Source organism: Girardinichthys multiradiatus, chromosome 20 (genome assembly GCF_021462225.1).
Source record: "Girardinichthys multiradiatus isolate DD_20200921_A chromosome 20, DD_fGirMul_XY1, whole genome shotgun sequence".
In the NCBI taxonomy this organism is placed as follows: domain Eukaryota; kingdom Metazoa; phylum Chordata; class Actinopteri; order Cyprinodontiformes; family Goodeidae; genus Girardinichthys; species Girardinichthys multiradiatus.
Window position 1 is genome coordinate 3,867,089 of NC_061812.1, and position 24,929 is coordinate 3,892,017.

A 24,929-nucleotide genomic window follows, 5' to 3' on the forward strand; every position below is an offset into this window, starting at 1 on the left:
TTCTGTTTGTTTTTCTCCACATAGAATAAAAGGTAGAAAAGGTCCACTACGTAAAAGGCAAACAAGTCCAATTACCACCTAAAGCTTAGAACTTTCATTCCTAATCATTCCGATTCCAATTCTGGCCCAGCTCAAATATTCAAAATAAGACTCAATCCAGCCGCAACACAGACTTGTTCAGTAGAACTTAAAATAGACTGCTACTTGGTAACAAGTTGTAAATGAGCAACAATCTGATTCCTTCAAATCTTTGCTTTGATACTTTCTCCCTTCCTGAGCAACAGAGGATTAACAACTCACTTTTAATCAGAAGAAACCATACTTTGAGCAGAACCAGGGTCAGTCTCAGCAGTAATGAGGAAAGCAGGAAAGAAACCCGGTTCCGTTTATCAAATCAACCCAGTTTATGCTCTCAAGTAGTGCCACCTGGTGGTTCAACTGTAACAGTACATCATCCGGTCTCAACTGATTTCAACACAAAAAGAATTTAGTCTGAATTTTAGAAACAAACAGCTCAATAAATAACACATATCTTGATTTTACATGTTCTCACTATGCATGCGTGGGTTCCTCCCACAGTTCAAAAACACCACTGTCAGGTTAATATAATGATAATACTAATAATTATAATTATATTAAATAAATTAAAATTACAGTCTTGGAATAAAAGTATGATGTATATATATATATATATATCCTAGAGCAAATGAAGGTAGCAGCATTATTAATAACACGACAGATAATCAGACGTCTTTTTATACGTTTTCCAATAATTGCATTAAACATGAAGGAAGTCCTTTCCTGCGCTGCAGTTTCATGCTGAGTCTGAAATGAAAACTGCTGCCGCCTACAGGCTAAAATCAAAGTAGCAGGTTCAGAGTTTTGATTGTGTTTTCAGCGTGTTTGTGCTGTTTGCCTCCACGCCCCAGTGTCAGCGCCTCCCAGACTGCGTTTTAACTTATAAACATGTCTACAATCAGAGAGCGAGCTGCAGCTTTGAACCTTGCAGAGAAACTGTGTGTGCGTCCTCAAGGTGGGTTCAGTAAAACAGGCCTTTAGACTTCTGTGGATGCTTGCTGCTGCAGGAGGCCTCGCCACGCATGTTCAGGACGTTTTCTGTTTAATGGGGAACATGAAGGAAAAACGTTTCCTTCAGTTTAATGATCTAGAGTCAGAACAGGTTCTGAAGTACTCGATTTTTATCATTGTCAACCTATTTCCGGTTTCTGCTTTAAGTCTAAACCTGATGTTTGCCTTCATATTGTTAAAAGTAAGTTAAGATCTGTATTTTGCACAAATCGCCCTTTACAGGTAAAGTTCATTTAATTTTTAGTTGGTTAAGAACCATTTCCCCAAAAAGTTAATTTATTTCAGTAATTCAATTCCAAAAGTAAAACTAATACTTTACAGACATCAGCGATATGTATTTTAAGCGTTTTTCTGTTCATTTAGATGATTATGGCTTACAGCTAATGAAAACCAAAAATACAGCTTATTTAAAAATTTGGATTAACATAAAGCAATAAAAAGGTTTTTAAACAGAAAAATTGTGGCTGGCACAGTCATGAGGAAGATTGCTGACTTGGCAGTCGTCAAGCAGTCACCCTCCACTATGGTCATTGTTAAAGAAGAGAGCTGTTCACAGAATGCTGTCTTAATTGAAAGTTGAGTGGAGGGAAAAAACTGGTGCAGAAGCCACCACATAAACAGATCTTGGGCATGTCCTACAACTGTCATATTCCTTGTGTTAAACCACTCCTGAACCAGTCAACCTCAGAAGGGTCCTGCCTGCATTAAGAAGAATAAGGTCTGGAGATTTATCTTAGTGATCCAATTTTTTTTTTTTTGTCTCAGCTCCTGGAGTGGCCATCAAACCAGCGCAGGCTTCCTCCATCTGGAGCAGTCTCATCTCACACCTCAGGTCCACTGTGATGGTAAAGCGCCGACTGGTCCACCTCAGGTCCCACAACGACTGTTTCCTCGGTTCAGAGGCTGTGGATGTTCTGGCAGGACACATTACTAATGCTAAAGGCTTTGAGGGTGAGGCTCTCCTCCATCTGTTCTGTTTGACCATGTATTTAACACGGTTGGTTTTAGTGCTGTTCATCTAATGAACTGCTCGGCGAAAATCTGCCATCCTGGTGCTTTTGGATCTGACTTCCGTACCAGAAATCCAAAACCAAAGGAACATTCCCACCTCAGCTGACAGTTGTGATCCTCTTCAGAACCTGCAGGATTGTATCAGACATTTACTGACATGAATAGAGAAAAACTTACTTGATCTAAACCACAGTCAACAGCATGATCTCCTAACTGGCTGGCAACACTATTTGCCGATAAAATATTTGTTGTCAGTATTCTTCAAATAACCTTTTTAATGTATTTTTTTTTGATGGTGCCCAGCTGCTGAGCAAAGCGTTTTCCTGTCGAGGCTCATGTTGTTTGGATTATTGTAATTCTCTGTATGCTGGTCTTGATAAATCATCCCATCCGTGGCTGCAAGCTCTCCAGAACTCAGCTGCACACGATCTATGATCACACCCCACTTGTGCTGGCTTCTCACGGGCTTCGTCTTCATTTAAAGATCTAGTTTCAAGTGTTGTTGCTTGTATTTAAGAGGCTTAATTAGGACTGCATAACATTGCAGTATTATTGTTGAATGGTACAACAATGATATTGATTATAATTAACCAACATTCCCTCACTTTTCCTCAATCAGCTTTCCTATCTAGGTCTCTAAGATCCATGTCCATACCAGGCAGTGAAGGTCCATGCAGGAGGTCATACATATTACTGGAACATAGAATTTTAATTCATGGGATCCGAAATCCAATCAGTCCTTCCTGATTGCAACACTGATGTGATGAATGTTCCTAAATTTGTCGTGCAGCTCTAGTATTAATGTTATGGCAGAACCTTACACTGCAGCCTAAGGTCCACAAATCAGGTGTTGTCAGAAGCTCCGGGCTCAAAAGTAGAGGTGTGGATCCTTCTCAGTGGTGGGACCTTATCTATGGACCAGCCTGCCTTCACACAGCAGAGCTGGACCGACTGTTGATCTTTAAAAGTCTCTTTTATAAACACACTGTTTAAATGGATCGTTGGCTGTAGTTGAGCCAAAAAGGGCTTTCACTGTTCAAATTTTAGTTTTATTATTGTGAACCTGGTTATATTTAGTCTTAATAAACTACTGTTGTTTTAAAAGGCTTTTATAAATAAATTGTGACTGAAAAGCTGTTTGACTCGTGTGTTTGATCAAAAATGAAGGTGCCAGTGTCTCCCGAGACAAAGTGGTGTGTGTGTGCCAGGCTCTTCTGGAGTGCGGTGTGTTTGAGGGCGTGGGAACAAAAATGTTCAGTAAAAACAAGAAGCAGGGTGCGTTTGAGGACAGCAGGAGCGCTCTGTACAGGTTGGACACTAACCATGCGTGTAAACTCATGTTCCTTCATTTCAAATAAACCATGGCTAAGGCTGAACGGACTGATGGACTCCTGTTAGAACCTTTTTATCTCCAACAGGTTTGTAGGTGCGTGTTCACCTGCCGCTGAGGAGTTGGAACAACACATTCTTGTGAATGGGATCCAAAGGTTGTTTTGCAGCTCTGCTCCAGACAGGTAATTGGTTAATTTCTTTCATTTTTATGTGACAGATTAAAAGTCAGTCACCTGTCTGCACAGAACTGTGCAGAAGTTTTAAACCTTCTTTGCTTTCTTTATATTTTCCTTTTAAAGAACCAGAATTAGTTTCAAAAATGAAAGCTTAACTTCATCATCGTGTTAAAAAAAAGTTATATATCATTAACCAGGTTCTGGTTTCTTCTGAATTGACATGTCCGTCCCTGCTAGAGTGTTAGAGACATCTGTGAAGACCTGCCAGCTCGAATCTCGTTTCACAGCTAAGGTGACGTCAGAGTGTCGTGTGGACAGTCCCAGCAGAGAGCTGACAGACTCAGCTCTACCACAGTCATGTAAGCCAACATACATCTGCTTTTGTTTTTAGCACATTCTTATTTACAGATATGCAGATGGTTTTATTTACCCACACAGCAGGTCTGCAAACATCAGACCTGTTTTAAATCAGATATTCTTCAGCTCAGACTCTCCATCCACCTTCCAGTCTTCATGTTACAGCAGATAGTCTGAGGAAACCTTCTCTTCCACCTGGTATCTGTGGTATTTGTAGCCATCTAAATATTTAAAGATCATTAGCATAATTCAGGTGTCTCACTTGACCCGAATAACCAAAACCAAATTTAAAAATGAAGCTCGGTTTGAAAAGTAAAAAAAGCATTTTTCTGTTTTTGCAAATTGGCTTAATTGAGGTTAGTTATGGGATAATGTTGGTTGACATGGTAACAGTCACCTCTTGGGGGCGCGGCAAGGCTTCCAGACAAACCCAAGCGAGTGATGAGGGGGAATGGGGAACATCTGGGAGGTTTTCTGGGTTAGACCGTGTTCTGGACCTCCACTGTGGAGCTTCAGGAGCTGTGGCTGAAGAAAGATTGTGGGTTTTTATTATTAATTTGAGCAGAGATTCTTCCTGTGTGGAATGAAAACACATCTTTAATGACTTTTAAACGAAGAATTGGATGCACGTGTTTGAATTTGTGGTGGATTTTCTGTTCAAATCACTTATAATCACCAACCATAATAAATAATGTGTGAAACAGCCCCACAGCATGATGTTTCCACCACCATGCTTGACAGTTGGTGCAGTATTTATGGGGTTGGAAGCCTCACCTTAAGGGATTTTGTGACGCATAACATACTTCTTGTCATTGTGGCCAAATACCTCCAACTTTGTCTCATCGGACCATCAGACCAGAATTTTGCTCATCCATGAGAGTATCTGCAGATTTCAGTTGGCCTTGAAGGTGTAATTTTGGAGCAGGAGCTTCTTTCTTGATCAGCACCTTCTCAGCCCATGATGATATAGAACTGGTTTTACTGTGGGCAGCTGTACTTACGATCCAGCAGTCTCCAGCTCATGGCAGGCCTGAACCTCTACGGTTGATGGCATCCATCCCCTTGATGAGTATTGTAAACATTTGGTTTTGATGGTTCCAGCAGTGAAGACATCAACACAGCACAGCTTTTGATAAGGCTGTGAAGAGATTTATTGGTCTTTTTATTCTTCTCAGTGGTTAATGAGGTGTGGCAGGAGCAGACCCTGCTCAGGCTGTTAAACCTTGTGGAGCTCCCTCTGCTGGAAGGAGTGCTCCAGTGCAACCAGAACCCAACCTCTCCAACTCCAGCCAACCAGGTGGCTCATGATAACCCTGACCTGATCTACAGCAGCAACCACCTGGACAGACAGGTCCTCAAGGCCTTCAGGGACTCCCAGTATGTCTGACTTTAAGCTCTTTAAAGTACCAGTCAGAAGATCAGAGATGCAGTTTATTACGGGGAGGGCTGGATATTTTAGGTTGACAATGTTTCTGTGCTCCTCTCAGGGAAGATGAGTGGCTTTCTGCAGCTCTGGACTGTTTGGACTTCCTCCCTGACCAGTTGGTGGTGGAGCTGAGCAGAGAGCTGCCTCACTGTTGCCCTCCAGAGAAGGAAAGCTGTGAGCGAGAACCACCGGACGGTTGCGCCATTCAGGATGGAGGCAAGTGCTTCGTTCAGTATGACAGGCGAGACAGAGGGTGTCCTCACTTATCAGGTACAACAGAAAAACCGTGTGCCTGTGGGTATTAACTTTCTGAACACTTGATAGTTTTAAAGCTTTGAGGCAGAAACGCTGAGGTATTCTGGTTCCTGTAGACTGAAAATGTGAAGCAGTCACTCTGCAACTTTATTTCTGTCATGAGAGTTTGTTTAGTGGCAACAGATGAATCAGATAAAAATAAGAAGAGAAAAACCACTCCTTAGTGCAAAAATGGGACCATTTAGATCAAGAAACTGCTCTAGACGTAATAAAATTAACAAAAACTGAACAGCAGGTAAACTTCAATACCTGAGAAAACACCCAAAGGTTAAAAAAACTAAACGGCTGGTCTTCAGTCCTTGTAGCTATAGATGTTTCGCTCTTCATCCGAAGGGCTTTCTCAATTCGAAGCTAGTGAGGGAGATGTTCCAAGCTTTTGAACTGTTTAGAAGGTGACTGAAGTCCAGCTGTGCTGTTTTGGATTTGCTATGTTCTGGATGACTTAAATTATTCACTCAGAAACCATGTTGCAGTACAGTGATATGTCCATGCAGAGCTGTTCATTCTGCCTTTGAGGTCCTGTTGGACATACTGTTTGATTGTATTTCATTGGGATTTTATGGGATGAACAAAAAAACGAAGTGTTGCATAGTTCTAAAGTGGAAAGAAATGATGTTACAGTAGCCCTGGCCCCATGTTTGGGGTCATTGTCCTGCAGGAAGGTGAATCTCCGCCCCCGGTTCGGCCTCTGATGGGTTTCTTCCAGGATTGTTCTGTATTTGGCTCCATTCGTTTTCCATTTAACACAGCCCTTGCTAAACAAAGCATCACCACAGCAGGATGCTGCCAGCACCATGTTCCACTGTTATAATGGTGTGTTCAGTGTGAGTTGGTTTTGTCATTAAATGATTCATTAAATGTTCAGTTTGCCTGCTGCAGGTCTACCCCAGTGGAAGCTGCTGCTGTACGGGACCCTGGTCAAACACTACAGCAACACCAACAGGCCTCCTCTGCTGCCACAGAACATGACGGACGTCTATACGGCCATCACAGACCTGCTGGGTATGAAAGCATAACACTGGATCAGAGGTTCAACAGAACCAGCTGAACTTCTTACATCCTGTTTAATCTGGCTTCTTTGACAGTGAACGCCAAGTTGGATAAGGCTCTGGTGGCTCTGCAGCTGTGTCTGAAGCTGCTGCCTCCAAACAGAAGAGAAGAGCTGCGCAGGTTGCTGACATTCATGTCTTCAGCAGCTGAACCACAGGCGGTAAAGGTGGACAAGGAGGTGAAAGCTGGTGGCTCAATCTTACCTGTGAAGTCCCTTCTAAGGAGTCCAATAAAACATTTTGGATTGTGAAAGTGAAGTAGCATGAAGACCCAAAGATCTGTTTCGTCTCTTACCTGACATTAAGGTTGTTCTGCTACTTTTGCAGATAGAGAACAGACTCGCCGTTAAGAAGTCATTCTCCAAGGCAGTACTACACAGCAAGACTCTCCCAAAGGAAAAGGAGGATCTAATGCTGGTCTTTATGCTCAGCAACATAAAGGAAATCTTTAAGGTAACAACATGCTCCATAAATGGGTCATTTTCACATGAAACTGGCTCAGAGTTTAAAGTGACGGTTTCTAAAGTTTTCTGCTGAGCTTCAGATCATCATAATCAGATCTAAGAAAAAGCAGTGGTTGAATTATACATCATTAGTCAGACAGACCTAAACTATATTAATACAGCATATTTACTGGACAGAAACGGTTGGAAATAGGAATCCATGAGGGACCAGAAACGTTCTGATGTGTGAAATACAAGATGCTGTCACGCTGAATTAGCTGAACAGTAAGCTACAAAATGTTTAAACCAGGCCAAATTTATCATATTTTGAGTTTCAAATGGATTTAATTGATCGTTCTTCAAGTTATCTGAAGGTCGATCAAAGCTTTTCTTCTCATGTTGGCCTTTTCACTCATTTTCTGCCCAGTCCTTGTAAATGACTGGTTTGCAATGGGACGAGGCTGCTGCTAACTTGGTGCCTAATAATCTAATTCAGTATAGTTTCTAAGTTGTATGTTGACATCCCCCTGGTTAGTTTAGGGGCCTCTTTTTCTGCCTGAAAGATTTTTGTGTCGGAGTTGATCTAAGAAATGTTAACTGGGACTTTTTTCCAACTGTGAAAACAGGAAATGAATCTTCCTTAAAGTTTGAGTGTGATTAAATGACCGAACGGTGTTGGTGACGGAGACGTGTTTCTTCTTCTTGTTTCAGATCCCCGGGTCTCTGCACAAAGTCATCAGTGAGAAGCTGGCCGGACTTGCTCAGGGCATGGAGCCTGGCGTTGCTGGTAAAAGAATAAATCCTGAAATATCTGCAACTTCCAGCATTTCAGAAAATGATGAGACAATATTTCTGTTTTATTTTGAATTTCACGAATGTAGGAACATGAACAGATTTTATGGCACATAATATCACATGCAGCACGTAAGAATGACACGTTAAATATTTTACATCTCTCCGACATTCATGCAAAACTGTATTGTTTACGCCTAAAGAAAAAGAATAAAAAATATTACAAATGTCTGCAGTTTGGGAAAGAGTCATGCACAAGATTAGTAATTAAAGCATAGGCTCTCTGCTTTTATAGTTACATTTAAAGGATGCTGAATGATATGCATGCATTTTACAGTCACGGAAAAAGAAAGTACACCCTTTTTTATCTCCAGAATTTAACACATCAGGTCCTTACAAGAATGATCTGGTCTTTACCAGGTTCTAATATAATTCAAATCCAGAACAGATTCCAGACTACTTATTTAACAAACATGAAACCAACATGGAAAAGCAGAGTGTTTGAAACTAAGTACACCACTGATGCTTTTCCACCCAGGTGTTCCTAACTAGATTCACTGATGTGTTGTGTCTGCCCCCCTATGAAAGTAGGAGTTCTGGCAGCTTTGGAGGACAGGTTTTTTGCTAAAGTGAAACGACATCAGCAGTGACCTCAGGAAAGCAACTGTTGCTGCCCAACAGTCTTAGGAAAGGTGATCAGATAGTTTCCAAACCACCCATCAATATGCAGGAGGAAAGAATGATCTTCCTGGGAGTGGTCGGTCCAACCAAGGTCAGAAAGTGAAGCTCAGTGAAATGACCAGAAACCCAAGAGCTTTCAGACTCCACAGGCCTCAGTTACCAGGTTAAAGGTCATGACAGGACAGCTAGAAAAAAGCTGAACCAGTATGGCTATTCGGACGGACTGATGTCTCCTAAAAGATATCTAGGTTTGCACAGTTACATCTGAATGAACTACAAGGCTTCTGGAACAATTTCCTTTGGACAGATGAGGCCAAAGTGGAAGTCTTGGCCATATTTGAGAAAAACCACACACCAGCTGTCAAGCACGGAGAGGGATGGCTGATGGTTTGGGCTTGTTTTGCAGCCCCAGGACTTGGCCAGCTTGAAGTCACTTAGTGGACCATGAGCTCCTCTTTACACCAAAATATTCTGGTATCAAATCTTAGTCCATCCGTTAGTCCATCTGACAAGTGAAGCTTGGGTCAAACCGGGTCATCAGCAGGACAATGACTCCAAACACAGCCGAAACAACAGAATAGCCAACAAAGAAAAGAATTGAGATGTGGTAATGGCCTAGTTAAAGACCAGACCCCAACCTGACTAGTGATTGAGCTAAACAGTTCCTCCACCATGATGTGAGAGACCAACAAGACCTGAAATAAAAAGACTAACTTCAGTTTTGGCTCCTAAAGGTGGTTCTACAAGCTGGACCATTTGCTGTTGTAGACTAGAGGTTAGATTTAAAGTTAATCTGAAGGATTAGCACTGCTCATAGACGAGTTTATTAGAACATGTTTGTGGACTTTATAGGAAGGCATCAGTGCTGCATAAAGACACAAACACATTCAGCTTCTTGGTTCAGTTCAGATCTGTGATTTCCATCTCTCAGCTGACCTCTACCAGTTTTATTTCACGCACTCCGTGGAATTTGTGTCAGACTGTTTTCAGAAGCGGACATCGATATGTTGATGTCATGAAGAGTTTCCTTTGTGTTTACTTTGTTTCTTTTCCTCTGTCCTGCAGGCTCTTCTCTGCAGGTCTCCAACAAGGTTTATGCCGAGTCTGCCAAGAAGAATACAGACCAGGAATTATGGGTTCTGCTGAACAACATTAACCTGGATACCAAGATGTCAGCAAAGGAGAGAAAACGTCTCCTCAGGCAGTTTTACTTGGCCCACCCAGAGATATTTAACCAGTACTTTGGTGACTCTGCTGCCGCTGAGCTGTAGAACGTCACAGTTCTGGACCGTTTTGGTTCTCCACTGATCAGCCTCTGGAGAGATACTGTAAACTAGGAAGGTGTACTAAGGGATGATGTGTTTTACACATTTGGGTTCAGATGTTCAGAGTACAACGTTTAATTTGACGGAGCTTTAAGATTTCTAAACAGGACATTGTGGTTCTGAACCGGCAGTAAAACATTTGATTTTTGAATTGGTCAAATGTAAGATGCTGCTTTGTTGAACTTCTTATCCCAGCCTCCTTGGTCCTTTCAGTTCTCCTTTAACTGTGGCATTTTTGGGACAGTATGTACTATATCTGAATGTAAATACTTGAACATTATGCTTCCTATTGTTCCATATTTGTTTATTTGCTTTATTTTCTAAGCTAATTAAATAAACTTTGCTCATTTGCAAAAAAAACAAACAAACGGAAAACAGTTTCCAGGTATGTCTCGTTATTCATCTTCTATCACACTGGGTGGTCGTGCTAACAGCTTTAACAGACTTCCTCAGACTTTGCTCTCGTTGGGAACTTCCTCCACCTCACCTGGAGGGATGATGAGGTCTCCCCCAAACCTTTATACATATAACCCATTCAGAGTCCTGGTTCTGCCCTCAGGATGTCCAAAACGTTTCCTGAGGAATGTGTTTGGGAGGTATTCTACCTGATGTCCACACCAACTCACCTGGCTTCTTTTTTACCATGGTGGAGAATCTATGCTGAGTGAGAGGCCAGACTAAACCATCTTTCCCAGTTATTGTATAGGAAGATGTACAAAGAGCTTTAAATTGATTTTATAATCTCACAGAAATCTCCCATCTTTTAATTTTGGTACAATTATCCGGGGGGGGGGGGGGGGTCCAAATCACCAGTAACACTAAGGGACTTTTAGTTTGTCATCAATGACTTCCTGTTACTCTTGAAATATAAATAAAATGTTACACAGAAACCCATTTTCTGGTTTCTGCCTGAGGCCATCAGATTTCTGTTTAACATATGCTGGTACTTCTAAAAAGTCATGATGAAATGCACTCTAGGTTTCCATGTTCCTTGGAAGAGAAACAGGCCCATAGCATCACTGATCCTCAACTGAACTTAACACTTCATCTTTAATGATCCCAAAGTACCCCTCTTTGCTCCAGTTGTCTAACTATGATCTTTCTAGTTATTGCTCTGATTGTAAGCATGGGCAGGTGGAACTCTATAGCTATATAGGTAAGCTATTTGAAAGAGAAATGGGTCTGTGGGTAACATTTTATTTTTATCTCAGAAACAAGCTAAAAAACCCTTTGTATTGCTATTTACACATCTTCTCCAGGTGAGTAAGCTGCATTTTTTCTCTCCAGTAACCTTCCCACTGTGGCTCCATCTTACCATCACCACAGTGACAGCCAATACACCAGCCCTGTATCCATGACAACAGTAAACAGGTCTGTCAGTGTAACTCAGGTAAAGCATTATAGCTGCTCTGGACAGATGGCGAATTCACAGCAAACGTTTAAACCCACCAACTTTGTGCATCAAGATGAAATATGGTAAATATGATGGATTTTAGAGATTATTTTTGTTTGTTTTGGGAAAATTGTTTCCTGTAGTAAATGTTGAGTAATTTTCTTTATTGTTTCAGGAAAGCACATATAAAAATTGAAAAGGACTCTGGTGAATCCTGGCCCAACAACTGGGGCTTCTTGACTGTAGCCTACAAGGAGGTACATGCATATCTGCCTACTCAGTATAACCTATGGGATCAATTTATCATAATCAGACAATCAAATGAATCTCTAAATGAAACTTCATTTTCATATTGAACTGCCTCCATAAGTGTTGTTAAGACAGCAGATTAACATATTACAAAACCAACAGATTTTCTCAAAGAAAACAGTTTTATTTCTTGATCTTCGATAAATGTGGCTGCAGACATTTCATACAAACTGGTTCTGCTCTGTGTTTCAGTATGAGATGAAAAGTGTGAAGCTGAAGGAGGCGCTCAAAACGATGCTCCCCCCTGACCAGACGATTCGACCTCTGACCCCTCCACAAAAGAATATCCATGTATGATTCATCCACCTGTCTGCTCCTCCATCTACCTGTTTTCCTTATTCTGTCTTTCATTCTTCCAGGTTGGCTCTTCTCCTGCTGTCCCAGTGACCACTCAGGCTTTTATTGGATGGCGTTCTGGATCGTCACACCTTCAGATGGAAAAGTACAGCACCGTGCATCATGGGAAGCGTAGTTTTTTGAAGGATTTGGGTTGGCCTCCAGATGCTTGCAGCTAAGCGGGAGTCCTCGTCCCAGTTGCCAGATTTTCTCACTGAGTCTGTATTACAGTAAATAATGTGAGGAACACCGCTGATGTTGTGGGTCCATCCAGGTATGGCATGACATTAAAACATACTTTCAAACAAAACCTCCATCTCTGATTAGTTTTTGATTATATCTTTAGACCATTAAGTGGCTGTTTTAACATGTAATGGCTGGACTCTGTATTGGAGATACAGTATCTATCAATCAGCAAAAACACCATTTCTGATATCTGATAGTCAAGATGTCGGCCATCTTATTTGTAGTCTTGCACGTTTGTCATTTATTAAAACACCAACACACACAAATATAAACAGTGATGTAATTTTTCATTTGACACAATGATGTTAGTGATTTTAACACGGGGCGAATGGGAATATGCAGCGTAATGTTAAATTTGACTTGAAAGAACCAAATTAGGGATAGCGCTTTTGAAGTTAATTATGTCTATTATATTATAATACAGCTTGCCATATTAGGAGCACGATTCCTAAATAGATGGAAAAATGTATGTAAATTACAAGGAAGCAGCCTATTATATGAAAACAGTTAAATAAATGCTTCCGTAAACATGAAATTTATCTGTGTAATGACATAAAGTCATATAGTGCAGTAAAACTGAAAAAAACGAAATATTGAAATTATTGTTTTACTTACATAAAGTAAATACTTAAATATCAAAAGATTAGAATATTATTAAAACGTTAATTCATTACTACAAAAAGTAAAACTCAGGTATATTGGGGTTTATTCCACAAAGTGTCGTTTATTGCCGTTAACTTTGATGATTCTGGCTTACAGCTAATAAAAAAAACAATTCAGCCTTTCAGAAAATTAAAATATTACATCCGACCAATAAAAATGTATTTTTAATACAGAAATGTGGACCTACTGAACAGCATTTCCATGTTCGGTATGGAAATGCTGTTTCCATTCTGGGAGTATGGTTGGTACCTGGTCCTACTAGAAAATGAAATTAGCATCTCCATTCGTCAGCAGAAAGAAACAGGAGGTCCTCTGTAGCTTCCTTGTAGATGGCTGCGCTGACTTTGAACTTGATCAAAAACAATTTGGACCTCTGAGTAACAGTCCGGTTGTCCTTCCCCTCAGCCCAGGTTTGATCCTATTGTTACTGTGAGGTTCAGCAGTGGTCTACAGCAGCTTGTTGGAGTTGTCCTTCTAAACTCCTGCGTGTTCGTTTATTTGGTCAAAGCATCTTAATTCTGCACGAGAAAAACTAAACTTAAATGTCTAAGAAAACAAAACACGGACTAGAGGTTGAAGCTGATTCACCTGGCCGGGGAAGAGAGGTGCTGCATCTGCGTAGTCAGGAACACATCTGTTTTTCTCTCCCCTCCACCGTTCTTTTATTGAACACACACATACTACAGGAAATATACATTTTACATTTGTTGTGCAGCCCTTCTCAGTTTTCTCACACATTCTTTTGCTGAAGGTCAGTTTCCCACACGTCTTCAGGAATCTTCAGGGAGAGGAGAACCATGCCTCACAAATCCACTGCCAGCTTCTCACGATGCAGACAGAAAACACCTGCAAGTTTTAACCTTGAATAATAAACAATCATTGTGTGACCACATTAGAAGCTACTGTTTAAGGATTTTTCTAACTCTCAAAAGCATAACTAAAAACTCCTAATAATAATCAATCTATAAGCAGCAAATCCCAAATATATCTTAGCTTTAGCTACTAATGATAAGACATTTATATTTCCACAAGCTGTAGCCCATGTCCTGGATACATCTCGGTGTGGTGGTTCTTAAAGCTCTGACTCCAGCTGTAGTCCACGCATTGCGGTTCTAACCCAAACCTCTGAATGGGCTTTCCTTCACATTCCTCTCAAGACAGTGGCTATCCCAGTTACTAGCGCAACTTATTTTTCTCACACTTTTTCTTCCACTGAACTTTCCATTAACTCCTTAACTATCATTAAAAATGTGTGAAAAACAACATTTTAAGGTTTCATCTTAAAATTAAAATGTATTCAGCTTTATTCAATAAATCTCCGATAAATGAAACTGCTTCCATAAACTGAACATGGTACTGAGAGGCTGTTGTGGAAATCCCCCTCCACGCATGAGTCACGGCGCTTACGTAATGACATCACGAGGCCTGTCTGGGTAAAAGCGGAAGAAGAAGAAGAAAACAACACCAGCGGCTCTCAAGCGACAGTTAGGACATTTAGAGACCCTTTTAACATACTACCGGTCCGGTCTCACAACGCGCCGTTGGGTCGTGTGTGTTTAAAGCTGTAGGTACTGTTTATTAAGCGGAATCCCAAAGAATGTCGCTATTTGGAAAGATATTCGGTACCGGAGGTAAGGGAGGGAAGGGACCGACTCCCCAGGAGGCTATCCAGAAACTCCGGGAAACGGAGGAGATGTTGGCCAAAAAACAGGAGTTTTTAGAGCAGAAAATCGAGCAGGAGCTCCTGACGGCGAAGAAGAACGGCACGAAAAACAAACGAGGTGAGTTAAAGCTCCGTGTCTGTTCGGTTTACCGGACAAACAGCCCGCCTGCTAGTTAGTTAGTTAGCTGGTTGGTTGGTTGGTAAGTTAGTTAGCCCGCAGGCTAACCTCCGTGAGGGAGCAGGGAGTTGGCAGCTGTCAGCCTGAACTCGGGTCTGTTCGTTCTGACTTCGTTTTAAACGGTTGTTTACGAGCAGGAGAGCTTTTTGTTCATTGTTTTCATAGAATATGAAACTTGTGAACAAACCTGAAATTTGGTTGACATGGTGGAAGGAAAATCTGTTTTACAGCTGTGTGAAAAATCAGATTTTTTTGAACGAGCAGATGATATAAAAACAACCCATTTAAAAAACAGGAGTGTGGAGGTGTGTTAAAGTTATTAAAACTTCTGAAACCAACCAACCTTAAACTAAAAATGTTACATAGGGTGGTATGCTCGTATTTTGTTTCTGACGTGTAAAATGTGTCAGTAATTATGTTTAATAACCACATCATTTGGTTTAATTCTAAATAATCTGTGCAGTTTATTATATGATGATGCCATGATGCTGCCATGGTTACTTTAACCCTAACCCTTAAACCTAAAGCCTGATCCTCTGTGATCTTTGGAAGCTCGTCTCACTAATGTTACTGGAATCCTTTTTGGGACAGAACCTCAGCAGAGCCACGTTGAAAGTGATTTATGACTACCTCTATTATTCAGTTCAACGGTTGCTCTCAGTCTTTCTCTTGACTTGCTTGGTTATAAAATTCGCATTAAATTGGGCACAGTCTTTTTCTCTGTAATCACACTGCTACATGCAGTTTTTCACACTTTTACTCCGACTTCAGTAGAACATTTATTTCCGACCGTAAAACTTGATTTTCAGCTTGGCTTTGGTATCCTTTATCCTCTTCCCTTCTAGCTGTTGTAAACTAAAAAGCGCAGAGCGGATGACAAACATGCCAGACCTGTTCCAATTATATCAGGCATAATGACTCTGACAACGTGCTCCTTCTGCCTCCACCACAAACTAACCTGTTTGGATGCAGGTTTCTGGATGTGTAAGTTTTACTGTAAGTCGATGAGAGCAAAGAGGAATGAGAGGATGGCAGCAAGACGGAAGGTAATGCAACCATCAGGACCATGTTCCTTGATGTGCTTAAAGAGATTACCCTAAAATAAACTACTTTTATTAAAACTCATTTCAGGTCCTAGTTAGGGCTAACAACACTGAACAATTTGTCAGTTTTTTGTCACCTTTGCTTCAAAGAAAAACTAAATTGTTCCTAGACAGGAGTAGAACAGCAGCGAGACATCCAGAGTGACCCCATGAGAACTGAATGGCTGTCTCTGACCGGCATAATCTGATAAAGATTCGTGTGACGTCAGATAATGTTGTTTTCGGAGAAAGGGGTAGGTCTGGATGCTAGAGTAATCTGATCAAACTGGAACTGTGAGCTGCCATCTGGTTCCCAGTGGACCATATCTTCCATATTTTTACGCTGTAAATCTGACCTTACTGTACGGTCTCTTGTTCTTTCTTTTTGTTTTGATATTTTTATCTTTGTGGGAATCTGCCGGCTTCAACTTGCCTGTCACTTTGCTGCTGGTACACTTGAACCACCCCACCGAGGGATGTTATATACATTTTAGTGCCTTGCTTGATTTGCTCTTTGATTCTCTGCAGGAACTGACAATAGTATTAGAACCCCTCAGTGTTGATCCATTCTTCTCTTATTTAGTCTTAGAGTAATGGTTTCTCAGCCTTCTGCTTGCAGCTGTGTGAGATAATATGTACGCCACACTGTTAAGATAATGTCTAGGACAACAGGTCTCATGAGAGTCACCTTGAAAACCGTTGTAGCTTCTAGAAGAACCTTTGCTTTGTCTGGCCAGACAATTTGGCAGCACTACTGAGCGCATCTCCAATGCTGTAAAAATCCTTCTCTCTTTCAAGATTAAAATAAAGCTGATTCTGAGTGACAATCATCGGTCTCTGTCTTGGTAAAAACTAATTTTTCTACAACAGGGACAATAAAGGTTATTTCTGCTCCATATTGTGGAGTTCTAAGGTTGTGTGACAGATATGGACATTTAGGAGCCTTAATACACAAACCAAACATTATTGGATTATGAAAAGCAATAACCCATTGGAAGCTTCTTACCTTACTGGGTAAAGCATCGATGCCTGCTCTGTTGGCCACTGCAGTTATCTTCTCCATGTCAGATTTGACCTTAAAGTGAGCAGATTTCATCGTGTACCAATGTATTATTTTATGTTAAAGTACTTAACCAACTGTGGTTGAAGAGGAGTTGATTATTACTTCAGGGTCAGTGTTGCCAAACTGCGTTGCCATTTCCTCCTCTTCCATTTCAGACCCATAAAGACAAAACTTTTTATCCTCATAAACTATCCTGTTTCTGTTTTTGTAGCTAAATGTTTTTCTAAATTTTAGGAAATTACCCTTTTTAAAATACCCAAGTTATGCATATATTTTAATTATAAATTAGTTTGAGAATATTTGATATTATACCATATTTCCATTTATTATGGTTCTAATCCTCATTGAAGTCAGTTTTGGCCTGGTGAACTTTGAAATATTTGTTTCTGTCGCACAGAAACATTTTATGTCCAAAACTGGAGCTTTTGAGGAAATGAAAGAACATATTTTTTCTAAATGTAAAATCATAATGTTTGGTCAAAGGTACGTGCTCTTCTTGATACTTTCACCTGAAATGTGTCGAATGTTGCCCCAGACAGATGTGAAAGGTGATCACTAGAGTTGATTTTTACTAGAAAACAAAAATGACTGAAGATGGAGATTTTACCTCAACAGCGAAATGTTTCTTACAGTGAGCAGATTAAAGAAGAGGCTAACTGACCTTGATTAGCACTATAGGGCTGCACGATATTTGATATGGTATTAAATGTTGCGATGATCACGTGACTTGTGATAATCAATAAGACCTCAGAAGGCAAAAATCTTCTGAACATCTTTTGAATTTAGCCAAAGTGTAACATTAAGGTATTTTATGAAGCAGTGAAGATTAGACCCTTCAGCTGAAACAGAGTGAGCTTCAAATAAGATTATTTTAACTGATGTTATATCCATCAGTTGTCTGTAGCCGCTTTTCCATGCAGGGTCTCCAGTAGGCATCAAATTCAATTCAAAAATACTTTATTAATCCCAAAGGGAAATTAAATGTTGTTATAACTCATATTATGAAGGTTTCTTCAAAGAGCCGTTGTAGATGCTGATGGCTGTGGGCAGGAAGGATCTCCTGTAGAGCTCCGTCTTACAGCAGATCTGAAGAAGCCTCTGACTGAAGACACTCTGTTGTTGTAGGACAGTCTGATGAAGAGGATGCTCAGGGTTCTCCATAATGTTCTTCATTTTATGAAGAATCCTTCTTTCCACAATGATCTCCAGAGGTTCCAGAGGAGTCTCCAGAACAGAACCAGCCTTTTTTATCAGCTTGTTGAGCTTTTTTAAGTCCCTGGTTCTGATGCTGCTTCCCCAGCAGATGATAGAGAAGAGATCAGACTTTCCACAACAGACTTAGAGAAGATATGCAGCATCTTGCTGCAAACACCAAAGGACCTAAGCTTCCTCAAGAAGTACAGTCTGCTCTGTCCCTTCTTGTAGATGGCTTCACAGTTGCATCTCCACTCTAGTCTGTTGTCCAGGTGAACACCGAGGTATTTATACTCCTCCACCACCTCCACTTCTTCTCCCATGATGGAAATAGTTTTTGACTTATTCCTGTTTCTCTTAAAATCTTCAATCATCTCCTTTGTTTTAGTCACGTTCAAAATGAGATGATTGTTTCCACACCATGCCACAAAACGGTCCACCAGCTCCCTGAACTCAGCTTCTTGTCCATCTCTGATCCGCCCCACGACTGCAGAATCATCCGAGTATTTCTGCAGATGACAGGAGTCTGTCTTGTACTGGAAGTCTGAGGTGTTCAGAGTGAAAAGGAATGGTGAGAGTACCGTCCCCTGTGGTGCTCCTGTGCTGCTGACTACCTGGTTAGACTCATAACCCTTCAGTCTCACAAACTCTGGTCTGTTTGTCAGGTAGTCTTTGATCCAGGAGATTGTTGAGGCCTCCACCTGAGTCTTCTGGAGTTTCTGACAAAGCAAATCAGGTTGGATTGTATTAAATGAACCGGAGAAATCAAAGAACATGATCCTCACAGTGCTGCTGGCTTTGTCCAGATGACAGTGGGTTTGTTGAAGCAGGTGTATGATGGCATCTTCAACTCCAACTCCACAGCGATAAGCAAACTGAAGGAGGTCCTGATGGTTTATTGTTTGCTTACTCAGGTGGGCCAACAGGAGTCTCTCTAGGACCTTCATGATGTGGGATGTCAGGGCAACAGGTCTATAGTCATTGAGGACTGATGGGTGAGTTTTCTTTGGTACCGGAACAAGACAGGAGGTCTTCCACAACACTGGAACCTTCTTCTGGTCCAGGCTAAGGTTGAAGAGGTGCTGCAGAATCCCACAGAGCTGCTCTGCACAGACCTTCAGGACTCTAGGGCTGACATGATCTGGACCTGCAGCCTTATTCCTATTCAGTCTCTCCAGTTGTCTCTTCATCTGACGTCTTGAGGCACACAGGTGGAAGGTGGAAGCAAAGGAAGCATCAGCATCTTCTGATATGGTTGAAGGCAAACATGTAGAAGCAGAAGAGTCTAGGGCTGAGGTGGAAGATAAAACATTTGAGGTCAAATGAGAGGCCTGGTGTACACCCTAAAAGAAAAATGCTGCAATCACAGAGAATGGAGAGCAGCAAAAACCTACAACCAACAAAACAAAAGCAAAGGAGAAATGCTGCAAATAGAAAAAACAACAGCAAGTTAAAGCTGCAAACTCGCTCCACTAATCCGAAGTCTTTAGACCACTAGGGGGAGTCGACCACTGAGGGTCTCCACGTAAATATGCCACAGTTCTATAATATTACGACCACTTGATTCTTTTTTCCCTCCAAGTTTCTTCTGGGCATCCTGTTATGTCTTTACTGAGGGTCTGGTCTGATGTGACCTGGTTGTCGGCTCCCCCTAGTGGTCTGAATGACTTCCGTTTTGTGGGACAGTTTGCAGCATTTCTCCGTTGCTTTTGTTTTGTTGGTTGCAGGTTTTTTCCTTCTTCTATTTTCTGTGATTGCAACATTTTTGTTATGCAGTATTTTTCTGTTGCATTATTTTGTATTTGTGTGTTTTGGAGTTTGTTTTATTTTGCTCTGCGTTGGCGCCGGTCAGCCACCGTAGATCTCATACTTGTGGCCTTCTCAGCTACAGAAACCTGCATCGTTGTCAACTTTAGCTGAAACATCTTTAATTTTACTGTTATGGAAAGTTTTGTTCATGATCAGCAGGAGATTTTGATCTTTTTATTTCTTAAATATGAAAATGATTATTGTTAAACATGGAACTGCACCACAAGGAGGCATATGTCTGTCATGAAACCTCTAGAGTCGGGTGGTGGCATGCTGTTGTTACCTACCACTTGGTCTACCTGTTCTTATAAAAATCAACCGGCTTTCTGTTGGATCTGAGTTCAATATCACAGTTTGATCCTACATCTAACGTCAAACTGAGCTTCATCCCAAAACACCGAGCCAGAAAAGAGAGACTTACATTACATATTAAAAAGATTAATAGAGGCGTTGTTCTGCAGAACTTAATAACTGAACTTCTACTTGTTTTCCCTCAGCGGCTCTCCAGGCTCTGAAGAGAAAAAAGCGCTATGAGAAGCAGCTGACTCAGATTGACGGGACGTTGTCCACCATCGAGTTCCAGAGGGAGGCTTTGGAGAACGCCAACACCAACACAGAAGTGCTCAAGAACATGGGCCTTGCTGCTAAAGCGATGAAGTCTGCACACGAAAACATGTAGGTCGCATGTTGCCTGTTTTATTTTATAAATTTCTTTGTTTGTTTCATGTTGTTGCTTCTAATTTCAAACATCGTAATTGTTTCTTTTATTCTATTTCTACCATTTTGTTCTTTATTCTTTTTGGCCTTCACATAAACATGATCTTTCTCCTCCTGTCCCATTGTTTAACAGGGACATAGACAAAGTAGATGATCTGATGGCTGACATCACAGAGCAGCAGGAACTTGCCCAGGAAATCTCCGATGTCATCTCCAGACCGGTCGGCTTTGGGGAGGACTACGACGAGGTGAGAGATGCTGGGAACCCAGAGGCAGAATGTCCACCACTAATACATCAGTCAGGAAGAAGAACATAAAGCCAGTTATATTCAGATTTTAAGCTCGTTTTAATTTCTCATCAGACGGAAGATTCACACCTTTTCTTTACAGTCTTTATCCTTTTGAGGAGACGTGACTGAAAACAGCTGGTCTTAGAAAAGCACAGAATCTTAATCCTAAAGTAGGTAACAATCTTGATGTTGGTGAAGCCTGATTTGTGTGTTTGTGCTTAGGATGAGCTTGTTGCTGAGCTGGAGGAGCTGGAGCAGGAAGAGCTGGACAAAAATCTTTTGGTTGTTGAAGGAACAGAAGATGTTTCCCTGCCAAACGTGCCATCAACATCGCTTCCATCTAAACCAGGTAGAAGGTCATGAACTGGACTTCGTTTCAGAGGTCCATTAATGTTCTGCTTCATTCCAAAGAGAAAATGTCACATTTTATTTCTGTTTTTTCTAGCCAAGAAGAAGGTGGAAGAAGAGGAGGATGACATGGCGGACCTCGAGGCCTGGGCGGCTAACTGAGCTGGCTCTTCCTCCTCGCCAACTCCTCCAGTCTGTCTTTCTGTGTCCACGCATCTGGGAGAGCAACAGGGACTCTGGGCTGCTCCTCTGACTGCTGGCATGCTGCTCTGTCTTAAAGCTTCAACCCAACGTCTACCACAGCCCAAACCGCTAGTATGCACCTGTATGAAGACTAATGAGCCCAGGATTTTTCCTTATGATTAATGTTACAGGATGAATCTCTTTGCCCTCGTCCCCTTCTAAAAGTGCGAAAAATGAAAGAAAAGGTTCCTCCAATCAGCCTGTGGTTCCCATGTGTTTGTGGAACTAGTTTTTGTATGAAAATGACCGTTTGGGTGCATACTGCGAGGAGAAGGTGTGTGGAGGTAGAGGACGAGGCTTGTCTCTGGAAGAATGTGAAGAATCAACTTGTGCACAAAAAGAAAAAGGTGAAATGCCGGCCATTTTTCTGCTTCCTGTGTTGCTGTCTGTCTGCTCTGCTACAAAGATGATGACAACCTATTTCTGCTGAGTCCTCAAAGCAGCAACGATCTTAGAAATGTAGGATTGGTACTGAAAAATTACTCAACCAGGATTTCCTCTTGTTGTGGAGCGTTGCATTAGAAAAAACACTTGAAAAGCTCAGGTTTAAGTTTTCTTCTCATCTACTGAAGTTTCAATTAAAATCTCTCTCTCTCTCTCTCTCTCTCTCTCCAGGTCTACCTCTAAATCGGTTTTGTTTTTTTGCTTAAAAACTGCTTGGATTTTATTTTAAGAAACATATCAATGAAAGACACAGGGCAGTGAAAAATGATCTTTTCTTCCATGTTTTTTCCAGATTTTCCAAATTTTCACACACCGCTCTAAAACAGACTGTCCTTCCACCATGTGAACCAATCAGTTCACCTTTTATAAGTTGCCTGTAATGTGATAAATAAGACAAGCTATGGGAAGCTGTCAGTTGTGCAGGAAGAACAAGCTCAAACCTGCAGAGCTGTAGTGAAAATGGGAGGTCTGGTCTGAACAGCTGCTCCTCTTTTCCTTAGAGTTTTATAACTTTTCTCTTCAAACGTCTGTGAAGAAACCAGAGTTCTTGCTGTTCAAGGATGCATCGAAATCCTTGACGGTTTGGGGTTTAAATTTAGGAAAGATTTATGAGAACTCCTGAAGGAGAGGTCCTTCTGTTCAGGTGAAAGGATTCGTACTGCAGCTGCAAATTAAGAAGTTATTTTACAGAAAAATCAAGTAAAAACTTTATCCACAAAACATCCCTGAGATGAATTTTAAACTGATTGGTTAAAAAAGACTCTGTCATAAAAGGGCTTTTAATAATGTGATGAAGCTTGCTCCCACATGGCTGCCAGCAGGCTCATTACAACACCTAATGATGGGGGGGGGGGTCTCCTGCCTCTGAATATGAATGAACCTGTGCCTGAAACCTTCTACGCCTTGGCCGCCTGGTTTACCAATGACTTCATGTGATAAAATCTTGTTTTATGTTGGCTGTGTAATCTGAATGATGTTTTGCCGCCCTCGCCTGTGGGTCCACGTTAGCGCTGACTGCTGAGGAGCAGCATAAGGGCTGGTTCTGAGTTCATCTTCCTGCTGCAATCATGATGCAAACGAGCTTCTGCTCACTGCCTGGCCCTCTACAGCTGCAGCAGCTCTTTACGGTTTGTCTCGAGGACAGATTTCAAAATTAGATTAAAACGTTGCAGATCCAACTCTGGGCTCATATCCGTTCTTTCGTATTTAGAGATAAAACCTCAAACATGCTGGGATTATGTCACCTGTTTACCTCAGATATTGTTCATCTTCTTCCTGACTGCACACACATACTGGACATTGTGAGGTGCAGCCAGTTCTGCTTCCAGTAGTTTCCATTTCACTGTTGCTGATGGGTTGTACAATAAAGGTAATCTAAATAAAGTTTAATTTTTATGCATTTTCTCAATTAGTCATCCCTGGTTGGTTGTTCTGTTTTTTTTCTAGTTGGCCTAAAATTAGTAGCATTTTTTCCTTAGAAAAGCCTTTTCATTTTGTTTTTTAATGTTCCTACCTTTTTAAATTAACATCACCCATGTTCTAAGTGATGTTAGAGGCAGGGTTGCCCAGGTCCAGTCTTTGAGAGCTGTTATCCTGAATCAAAAGGCTCAGTTCCCTCACCAGCATTCAGTCAGGCAGCTCCACAAAGGCCCGGTAACGACCCATTCTTCCGGTTCAGGTGTTGGAGCAGGGATGCACCTAAAAGCTGTGGGATGGTAGCGCTTCAGGACTGGACATGGACGCCCCTCTGTGAGCCACTGAAACAGGGATGGTTGATATATTTTGGCATCTCTAATGACGTATGACTGCACAGAACCATTATGGCAGAGATTCAGTGAACTAATATGAAGAGAAACCCGTGTAGATGATTAGAAACCAGAAATGTTGTGTGAATGTAGAAAACAGTCGCTCCAAACATCAAACTAAGCTTTGTATGAAACTTTTAATAACTTTGAGCAAACTGCCTTTCTCCAGATTAGTACCCTTTATGTGTGCTGAATCTCCATCTTTAATTACCCACAATTCATCGACATGTGACCCCTCCTCATTTAGCTATACAGTACGTGTATTTACACAGAGATAAAAATCAAAAGCAATTAGTTCAAGTCAGGAGTTTTTCTTACATGGCTCCAGCTCACAACTAATGTGAAGGTAACAGGTCCAGCAGGAAAACCCAGACATCCCTCTTTCCAGCAACGGTCTGCGACACATTTGTGGGATCCTGAGGTGTTCCTTGACCAGAACAGTATACACAGTCCCACCAGGAAGTTCTGGATGTGCCCCAAGGTCTCTTCTCTTCTGAGAGGCATCCTGATCAGATCTATGAACCTCCTCGTCTGAATCCTCTCCATGTGGAGGAACAGGAACTCTAAAAGTAGAATCTATGTGAGAAATGAGAAGATCTAAAGAAAATGATCATTACATACAAAATCTGGAATCACAAGATTATTATCATATAATTCTAATTATTTTTATCATAGACTTATAATTATCATATAACAACATTCTGATGTACTTACACTTAACATTTGCCACAGACATGGTGCAATCTTATAAATCCTGTTGAAGTACAAAATGCTCAAAGAAATCAGTTTTACTGTACTTCATGTGGACTAAGCAATGGTTTAGGCTGTGGTAATTCTGGGATGTATCTTTTGAATGTCCTCTGAGCTCAGTCCAAGGAGGTGGAGTCTTCATGAACATGGCAGCTCGTGGCCTGTTACACCAGAAATAAACCTTCATAAAGGAAACTTCTAAGTGCTAATCTTGCTGATCGTTGTGCCAGTAGGTTTTAAATCAGTCCTGCTCTCTCTGAACACCCTGTGGGTTGAAATATATATAGTTCCCAGGCCAGGTCTCCACTAGATCTATCTCAAGTTGATTTATTAAAAACAGAAAAACAGACTTTGTCCACAAATTGACTCTGGAGGAACAACGTCACTATCAGCTTCCTCG

At 41.2% G+C, this 24,929-nt stretch overlaps 4 protein-coding genes across 4 annotated transcripts in view; 3 read left to right on the forward strand and 1 right to left on the reverse strand.

Moving 5' to 3' along the window:
* The window catches only part of LOC124856956 (nuclear factor 7, ovary-like), a 605,901-nt gene that overhangs the window by 304,038 nt on the left and 276,934 nt on the right, over positions 1-24,929 (reverse strand). The gene's annotated exons all lie outside the window — the stretch shown is intronic.
* LOC124857469 (DEP domain-containing protein 7-like) lies at positions 827-10,371 on the forward strand. Its single transcript, XM_047348737.1, has 12 exons — positions 827-1,033; positions 1,855-2,040; positions 3,268-3,409; positions 3,519-3,614; positions 3,825-3,967; positions 5,141-5,342; positions 5,453-5,607; positions 6,586-6,708; positions 6,792-6,934; positions 7,083-7,208; positions 7,910-7,985; positions 9,737-10,371. The coding sequence occupies exons 1-12, from the start codon at positions 967-969 to the stop codon at positions 9,940-9,942; spliced, it is 1,665 nt and encodes a 554-aa protein (XP_047204693.1). The 5' UTR covers positions 827-966; the 3' UTR covers positions 9,943-10,371.
* Positions 11,358-12,344, forward strand: LOC124856967 (uncharacterized protein C20orf85 homolog). The gene is made up of 4 exons (XM_047347976.1): positions 11,358-11,472; positions 11,565-11,646; positions 11,891-11,989; positions 12,058-12,344. Exons 1-4 carry the CDS (start codon positions 11,414-11,416, stop codon positions 12,211-12,213), a joined length of 396 nt encoding a protein of 131 aa, XP_047203932.1. The 5' UTR covers positions 11,358-11,413; the 3' UTR covers positions 12,214-12,344.
* Positions 14,363-23,373, forward strand: chmp4ba (charged multivesicular body protein 4Ba). Its single transcript, XM_047347975.1, has 5 exons — positions 14,363-14,724; positions 20,430-20,607; positions 20,783-20,897; positions 21,162-21,288; positions 21,385-23,373. The coding sequence occupies exons 1-5, from the start codon at positions 14,541-14,543 to the stop codon at positions 21,447-21,449; spliced, it is 669 nt and encodes a 222-aa protein (XP_047203931.1). The 5' UTR covers positions 14,363-14,540; the 3' UTR covers positions 21,450-23,373.

Excerpts from the sequence above, each read along its gene's own strand:
- LOC124857469 (XM_047348737.1), top strand. The coding sequence starts at position 967 with ATGTCTACAATCAGAGAGCGAGCTGCAGCTTTGAACCTTGCAGAGAAA. Across the intron at positions 1,034-1,854 it reads ACTGTGTGTGCGTCCTCAAG|CTCCTGGAGTGGCCATCAAA; the intron begins GTGGGTTCAGTA and ends TTTTTGTCTCAG. Across the intron at positions 3,615-3,824 it reads TGCAGCTCTGCTCCAGACAG|TGACATGTCCGTCCCTGCTA; the intron begins GTAATTGGTTAA and ends TTTCTTCTGAAT.
- LOC124856967 (XM_047347976.1), top strand. The coding sequence starts at position 11,414 with ATGGCGAATTCACAGCAAACGTTTAAACCCACCAACTTTGTGCATCAA. Across the intron at positions 11,473-11,564 it reads GTGCATCAAGATGAAATATG|GAAAGCACATATAAAAATTG; the intron begins GTAAATATGATG and ends TTATTGTTTCAG. Across the intron at positions 11,990-12,057 it reads CTCCACAAAAGAATATCCAT|GTTGGCTCTTCTCCTGCTGT; the intron begins GTATGATTCATC and ends TCATTCTTCCAG.
- chmp4ba (XM_047347975.1), top strand. The coding sequence starts at position 14,541 with ATGTCGCTATTTGGAAAGATATTCGGTACCGGAGGTAAGGGAGGGAAG. Across the intron at positions 20,898-21,161 it reads TTGGGGAGGACTACGACGAG|GATGAGCTTGTTGCTGAGCT; the intron begins GTGAGAGATGCT and ends GTTTGTGCTTAG. Across the intron at positions 21,289-21,384 it reads ATCGCTTCCATCTAAACCAG|CCAAGAAGAAGGTGGAAGAA; the intron begins GTAGAAGGTCAT and ends TGTTTTTTCTAG.